The sequence below is a fragment of the Aulonocara stuartgranti genome (genome assembly GCF_965226115.1).
Source record: "Aulonocara stuartgranti genome assembly, chromosome: 3".
NCBI classification, from domain to species: domain Eukaryota; kingdom Metazoa; phylum Chordata; class Actinopteri; order Cichliformes; family Cichlidae; genus Aulonocara; species Aulonocara stuartgranti.
Genome location: NC_138941.1, coordinates 80,309,465 through 80,317,701, shown reverse-complemented (window position 1 = coordinate 80,317,701; position 8,237 = coordinate 80,309,465). Strand labels below are relative to the sequence as shown.

The 8,237-nt window shown below is 37.7% G+C and overlaps 1 protein-coding gene across 1 annotated transcript; it reads right to left on the bottom strand.

The window, feature by feature from the left end:
• Window positions 1-1,317: 1,317 nt before the first annotated feature.
• LOC309701671 (uncharacterized protein) lies at window positions 1,318-4,170 on the bottom strand. The gene is made up of 4 exons (XM_082525819.1): window positions 4,116-4,170; window positions 3,855-4,002; window positions 3,096-3,205; window positions 1,318-2,063 (listed from the first exon to the last, which is right to left on the bottom strand). Exons 2-4 carry the CDS (start codon window positions 3,997-3,999, stop codon window positions 1,752-1,754), a joined length of 567 nt encoding a protein of 188 aa, XP_082381945.1. The 5' UTR covers window positions 4,000-4,002; window positions 4,116-4,170; the 3' UTR covers window positions 1,318-1,751.
• Between the last annotated feature and the right edge of the window lie 4,067 nt (window positions 4,171-8,237).

The window sequence follows — 8,237 nt, the reverse complement described above, 5'->3', positions numbered from 1 at the left end:
TGCCTTAAAAAATTAGAGAATTATTCAAAACTTCAATGAACACTTAAAAACCGATTTATTAGAGCTTTTAGTTGTTGTAAATATTGTAAGATATGATTTGTTTTTGAAATTTGTGTAATGTGCCTCAATGTTATTGATATTATTATTATTATTGATTGCTTATATTTGAACAATTGTGAAACCTCACTGTGGATGTAAGAGTGAAATTATGTGGATATCTTGAATCCACTTTATTGTGTAATATTGTTGTAATAATGTTGTAATATTTTATGTGAGTATTTGACGGAAGCTAACGGGGTTCCTTTTGAATAAACAAACATAGGATTCATTATCACTGAATAATTATGTATAAATCTATAAAAAATTATAGAAATATGTAATAGGAAACAACAAAATAATCTAAATTATAAAATAGTGTGTGTGTGTGTGTGTGTGTGTGTGTGTGTGTGTGTGTGTGTGTGTGTGTGTGTGTGTACAATCAGGAGGGATGGGCATGATTTTAGTGTTTGAACAGTCATGAATTGTCTTTAACAGCACACTGGAAAAAATGGCCCTCCAAAAACAAGAAAAAAAAACTTAATACAAGTTATTTTTTGCTTGAAATAAGTGAAAAAATCTGCCAATGGAACAAGTGAAAATTCTCTTGACAAGATTTCTTGAAATAAGACAGTGAATCAAGCCTTACGAGATCTTGAAATTAGCTGGAAAAACTCATTCTTAGCTATATTTTACTAGTGTTGTGAAGTTTTTGAGTCTCATAATAAGTTTGTGGTGCTCAAAAGTAGTATTTTCCCCTCAAAAAAAGCATTTTTTCTATAAACCTCCCAACATCATCCTCATTGTTTTCAGTGTATATAACTTATTTTCAGTTCTAAAAATGTGACACCCATCTAGATTTAAGTCCAACACCTTACTTGAAATAAGATTAGAAATTGGCATTTCGAGACAAAATGTACTAAAGTTAGCATTCTTTTACTAGTATTAGGCAATCTTTTTTGTAATAATTCTCTATTTCTAGTGCATTTACCCCATATTCAAGACTTTTACCTACTGTTTATAAGACAAAAAAAATGAGAACTATAGACTTCAAAAGCAATAACTTTATTGATAAAACCCCATAAACAGAGGGGACTACATAAAAGAAAGCCATTTTGCAGTGACTTTTTCCCCTGCCCAATCTAACACCAAACACACCTGTAACATATGTGCATTGCACAGGCAAAGTACAGACAAACACTGCTAGGCTAAAACTCCTCAACCTGTAACGTTTATTATTACAAAGTGCTTTTAACATGAACATTTGACCACATTCTTCAAACAATACCATAACAGTATCATTAAGGATGCACACTATTTGATTTTTCAGCTATATCTAATATTTTACAGTTGTACTAGCCAATACACAATAAAGCAATTCTTACTTTTATACCAAACTAGTCAGTCTCAGCTTAGTCAATTTACTCTTTCACAGTAGAGCCTATTTTCTGAATAGTCCTCTGTCTAAACTCAGCATTTAAAAAAAAACAAAAAACAACAACTTAAAATTAACTAAAAGCGAGGCCGTCTCTGCACTGCACAAACCAAACACAAAATGCCGGCATGTTAGCCAATATTATCGTGCACCCTTAATTATAACACTGGGCTAACCTGGCCAAAGTACAAACAAAAATCAATCACAACCAACATGGACTGTAGTAGCCGTGGAAGGAGAGAGGAAGTGCTTTCCTATAGTCCATCTGACCATATTGGCTTTACTGGCCAATAAAAGCAGTCCACTCAGCCATGCTCTTCTTGTAAGATGATGTGAGATCTCTCTCATGGATTTTGTCCAAGAGAACCTCCGTCTGTATGACGGAAAGCAGAGTGGCTACACACTTTGGGTATGTAAGGTGAAGGGTGTAATAGTAGGCCATAAGGTATAAAGCACCCTCGGTAACCAAGTCTTTTGGAAACGTGGTTATTGGCACATCTCCTACCGCTAGGATGCAGTTGGATGGACTCACAATCAGGACTGGGCAGGAGAGAGGACGTTTCATCAGATAGGTATTAGGGTCTTCTTGGTCCTTTAACACATAACACAGTGTTAGAGATTTTCTACATTATACATTATAACCAAATCTCTATAATACAATATAATCAAGTGAGCCTTATATTCTAACCAAGTATGCCTTATATTTTGTGTGTTCATATATTTTCACATAACCAAGCCTATTGTTGAAGAATTACCTAATCAAGTCTATTGTTAAAGGAAAACTGATGCATTCCTTACCTAAGTGTCTGAGATGTTTGACAGCATGATATAATGATGCATTCTTTTCCTATAGTGTCTGTGATGTCAGATAAAGCATGATATACTTCTGTATTCTTATCCCAGTGTGTGAAAGATCAGATAAGCTGATTTAATGTTTAACCTCTTCCCTGACAGTTAAAAGAGGAAGTACTATGTAACCCATTTTTGCCTTATAAATAAAGCAAGCGAGCCTGTGCTCGGTGTGTTTTGTCTTCTCAGAGACATTCACCCGTGTGTGTGTCTTCTCAGAGGCATTCACCCGTGTGTGTGTCTTCTCAGAGGCATTCACCCGTGCGCACGTTTTCTAATTACACTCTGAGTCGGTCTGCAGTTGTCTCATTTCTCTTACTTGTGTTTGAACAAATGTCTACCCCTGACACACAGACATACTTTTGTAAGGATGATGCACTTTTGTTTCAAACACATAACTAAAGCTAAATTACAACAAAAGTTGAGGTTCTGAGAAAACACATCTGAAATTGCTACTTTTAATTATTCTCGATGGAATTAGTGTTCACATCTGTCTAGCCTTCCTGAAAAACAGAAAACAAAGGCTACATTTAATTAGGTATCATTGAGGTGATAAAAATGTGCTACCACGTAATGCATCCATGTTTGTATTTACTGGTCACAGAGATCTAACCTGTGAGAACCCTCATTCCAAAAATGTGTTTTAGGTGCCTTTTGAAGGCTTAGAACATATAATATGTGAATATAAAATACTTTGGCATTCATCAGAAGAAGCATTTTTTTAATACTGTTGTCCCAAAAAGAACAAAAACAAAAAACATTTTACACAACTCACCTCAAGGACATGCACCAGAGCCTCACTCGCATCCCGTGCCCTCTTTGGAGGAGCAGAGGTGGATGGGAACAGTGATGGCAGCACATGTAGGATCTCAAGAGCCTGTTCAGCTATACAGAAAAAAGAATCATCATCTCATTACCAAACTTAAACAAAATCCTCAAGATCAAAAATAACAAAACAACAACAACAAATATTTGGCCAGTGACAACCATCGTGGATTGAAAAGGTGAACAACAAGACACTAGCACATGAAAGTTAAAGCTGTAATCCATAGTTTAAACTTGTCACAGTAACCTAAAAAATGCTAAATGGTGTAGATAATTGTATACTGTGTTTACAGTAGGCTAATATGACTTATGCTTGTATGCTAACTACACCTACATTGACTTACATTGCATCAATGTCAGTCTGTAAAACTTAATGCTGAGGAGGGGAGGGAGGGGGAACAAAAAGGGATTTATCTTACATTGTATGTTGTGTAGTGAGCCTACACAACAACCTTTTCCTAAACTGGCCTGTTGGTTTGTATTTTTAGCCTTTTGTAGCGTTGAGTCTGTTTTCCCTGCGCATAACTAGTAAAGGTGCGGCTTTCAGCTGCTTCAAGAAGGAGAGGGGGAGTGGGGGATTAGGCCTTTAAAATTTCAAATTCTCCTCCTCCTGTCCTCAGTGACATTACTTTACAGACTACTGCTTTAACATGCTTAAAGATCCAAACTATACTCTGATGACCAATAACACCAAAACATCATTTCTTACCTTTATCCATTCCCATTGGGGGCTTCAGCGTCTTTTTCCATACACCAAAAAACTGCACCTTCTGGCAGAAATCTTGCCATCTTCCCTTCAGTTCATTGATGAAGTTGGCATTTTCTTTATCCAAAATGCGATGAAGCTCCTCCATCACCTATAAAATATTCAGCATACCAATACAAACATGTCAATGCATCACTGAGGAGCAAGAAGTTGGTATGATAAAAATTGTTTGGCTTGAATCACATGGATTCAACAATGACTTACATGTCCAATGTCCTTGAAGCAAGGATATGCTTCTAGAACCTTTTTGTGTCTGTCCTCCTCGTGAATAGTATTTGAATCAATGAATGCTCTTCTGGCTGAAAATTCCAAATCCAGGAGCTGAGAGACATCCTGCTGGTTTGGGTTTTTTCTTTTAAACAAAGTTTGTAGGGTCTTGTAGTGTTTGGCCAAAGTTGCTGGACAGTGGGTGTCTGGACTGTTGATATCTGCAGGCTTGTTTGCTGCAAGACACAAAATTACATAAATAATGTCTCTCACTTTAAAAAAAATCTGTCATTAATTATGTCATTAAAATGACAAGTGTCTATAGACTATACTTAATGGAGTTAAATCTTAAAAAAAAAAATACAGCTCTGAACTTAACTGAACTTAAATACTTATTCATTTTTCAAAATATTTACCATGCAAATGCCAATTTACATATGGTCATGCAATCATATACAATTATATGTAGGCACACAAGTGCACCCCTATAAAGAAGTGCCCACACACACACACAGCCATGAGGCAGTTGGATGGACTCACTATTAGGACTTGGCAGGGTAGAGGGTTCTTCTTCAAGTAGGTTTTGTGCTTTCCTTTTTCCTTAAAGACATAGCAAAGAGATATTTTGTGTCAGGGTAATACACTTTAAAAATTAGTTTGGAACCTAAATTAAAAAACAGTTAAAAAGAGGGAAAAAAAGCCTCTAGTGAGGCACATTGTTTTTTAAAAACATTACTTTACATGATATACTGAGTGGTTAGAGACAGTGATGTTGCACAGACTTATACTATAAACACACCACAGTACACAGCTCTTTAAATTTATAATATACTGGCTTTTATTAATACCAATACTTTATTAACATTAATTTCCACAGAAATGTTAACAAACTGATGGTAAAACAGGAAAAATGTGATGTAGTTATCATTTTCTGATGCCCATTTTAAAGCCTTTTACTTCTGTCATGTCAGGACTGCCATCTTGACTCAACATGCAGGTATATTTGTTTTATTTTTTTATGATGACCACACAGTTTGTAAATGTAAAGTTGAAACTCACCTTCTAACTCACTTGTTTTACTGGCCGACTCTGGGGTGCTCCTCCCTTCTGTGGACAGATCCAGAATGATTGTTGAGTCACTTGAATCCATTTCTTCTACGTCACTTGGCTGATCAAGACGTCGCCTCTTGGCAGAGCTGCAAAGATTAGTCAGTTAATCAATTAGTTATCAACTATAAACTCAATCAATTCATATCTTTATTGTATAGCCATATTCATATATACAAAGTGTAACACAAAGTGCTTCTTCCTTTCATGCTAAAACAGGTGAGGAAACTAAAGGCAGGTCACCAAATACTTGATTGATCATTTTGGATCACTTCTTTCTTTCCTTAATAAAATGCCCAAACATGATTTTAGCTTTTTTGTTTGTCCTCTATCGTTGAAATTAAAATTGTCAGGTTGTGGACAAAAGAAGACTTTTGGGGAAAAACTTTCACAACTTTCAAACATCGTACTGACTAAACAACTTATCAATTAATGAATTAAAATTAATTAGTTGCAGCCTTACCTCTTTGAATGTCTCCCATCTGGAGTGGCTTTTTGTGGGGATCTCACATTTTGCAGTCTTTTGTTTAGCTGTGTGTACACAGTAACCTGTATAGGAAATTTAATACATTTTTCCAACCACTACTAAAATGTCCAACATGAAACACTTTGGTATTGAAGTGGATGCATTTCACTTACCCATGTATTCTTGATGCCTTGGTCCTGTAGCATAGGGTAGTACTGCACTATTCTCTTTGCCATTGCTGTAATTTCTGGTTTTGATGGGTATCTATGCGATTCTCCATCCCCTTTTGCCCTCAGGATTGCAATCATACTAGTCATGGTGTTTCGGATGAGCCGACATCTGAGCTCCTTTGACATTTTGCAGCTGCGCTCTTCACCTTTCTTTGACAACTCAAAGTATTGTTGGCGGACTTGCTCAAGCTCAGTGTCAGTGTGCAATACATATTCTGGATAGAATAACTTCACAACCTTTTCAGGGCTTGTGCATTTTGCAGCAGTTGCATTTACAGTAGTGGATGTCTGTTGCTTGGGTGACTCATTAATGGCGGAGCTGGTTGAAGATTACCAGGTTACCTGGTGTAATGTTTTTCAGGTAAACAGAAACATGGTCTGACTCCTACCAACTATATAAAGAGTAACTGAAGGTTAAATGCAGCTAACATGTCCTGTTTTAAGCCAGGCACTTCCACCTCCGCTCTGCTGCGTCTCAGCCACCATCTCTCTGGCACAAAGGGCACCAGAGCCAGAGCAGGGGAGAGCTGGAACAAACCATTCTGGGAGGGGGGTTATCTATACTTCTGCTGTTAAAAGATCTCAACCAAGTACTGTATACTTTCTATATTTTTTGTAGTGTATCACACAAACACCAAATATTGTCAAAAAAGTAAGAAATCTTTGGGGGTGCTTTGATCCATTTTGGGAAGCACCCCCCAAAACGGGCTAAAAACGCCCCTGAATATAGTTCTTTACACATTTGCCTACCAAGTGGAAGCTCAGTGGCTGAATCTCAGGAGGAGACAAAACATCTCTTTGGGGTTGTGTCAGAAATGGCATCAGGCCTAAAAATGTGTCCAATCACACATGAACAGTCACCCACTGTGGTGCCCTGTGAGTAACAGCTGAACGCAGCCAGTAAGCAGTTAAAGCAGTTCTTTTGTTAAATCCCTCCAATTAAAACTCTGATTCTGCACTTCAACACATCCTGATTGTTTTACTTTGGACAGAGACACAGCTACAGCAGAGTTCATTGTCCAAATACTTTATGGGACAAACACTTGTAGTATATCACACAACACAGTACGTGAACATGTACTGAAGCTCCCCTTCCTGCAACCTGTGGTTATGAAACTAGATGGGCGGTAAAATAAAATGTGACGTCCACACATGAGGACAACAGGGCGCTAAAGTCCGTACAAACTTTTGTTTCTTCATTTGCTTGCAAACGAATGGAAATCCTCACTTAAAGACAAGAAGCTTATTACCTGTGCAGGCTTTAGTGCCTCAGAGCAAACAAGAGAGCTTTGATCACAATGATTTTTGTTTTCACATTTCATTCACGAGCGATTTTTTTAATGTCACCTGATCTCAGTCAGCAGACTGAATATAACAGTAAAGCACTAGTGAGCTAATGAATTAGATATTGGTCACTCATATCAACTGAAAGAGTGTAAGACAAGTAAATGTGCTATAAAGGCCGGAGAAGAGTTAATAAAAAGGTCTTGAAATGAAAATATTTCATTATTTGCTGTTTCATAGATTTTTGGTTTTATTGCACTTTTGTCAGCCCTGCTGCTGTTTTTAAAAGTACTTTGTTAATAAACTGGCATAAATGGTAACATTGAACACTTGCCAGTGTGAACAAAAGGTTCTTAACTTTAGCATCAAAGCTTCAGTTCACCTTTCTCATGGCAGTTCCTTCAGTATGTGTATTAATGCAAGAACAACTCGATTCCACACAGCTGACGCACCGAGAGTGTCTGCTGTGTGGTTAACTTTATAACCTTTGGTACGCAGTGGTGTCGTTCCACCTGTTAGCTAGTTTAAGAAACTGGTTAAGGAGGGAGTGTCTGTGAGGATGAGGAGGATTTAGTTCTTTAAAGACACGTCAGATACTTGCAGGAAGCTTCTTTCAGCTTCTTTTCTCCACTGCGCAGGTTTAAAACCACGACAGCAGAAGTCATGATGAAGAGATTGATTAGTCAGTCACAGTGTAAAGAGTCCTCCTGCCTGCATCGCTCGCCAGTATAAACAGACCTTTGCTCCTGGAAAACAAATATATCAAAGTCATGTTGTCCAAGAAATGCATTTTATCTCACTAGTGAATAAAAGAAAGTCTACTTTCTGAGAGTGAGAGGTGAACGTCAGACAGTTCTTAGAAAATGTAGTTTCTCTGGGGAGTCCCTAGGGACGTTTCCCTAGAGGGCCTAACCTGGGGGATGTGGCCATGACCTGGTTAGGAGCTCTGGGGCTCTTGGATGGTGTTTTCCTTGTGGCTGCGTACAGCGGAGATGGGGGAGGGTCTGTGCTGGCGGACGTTGGTTACTGGCC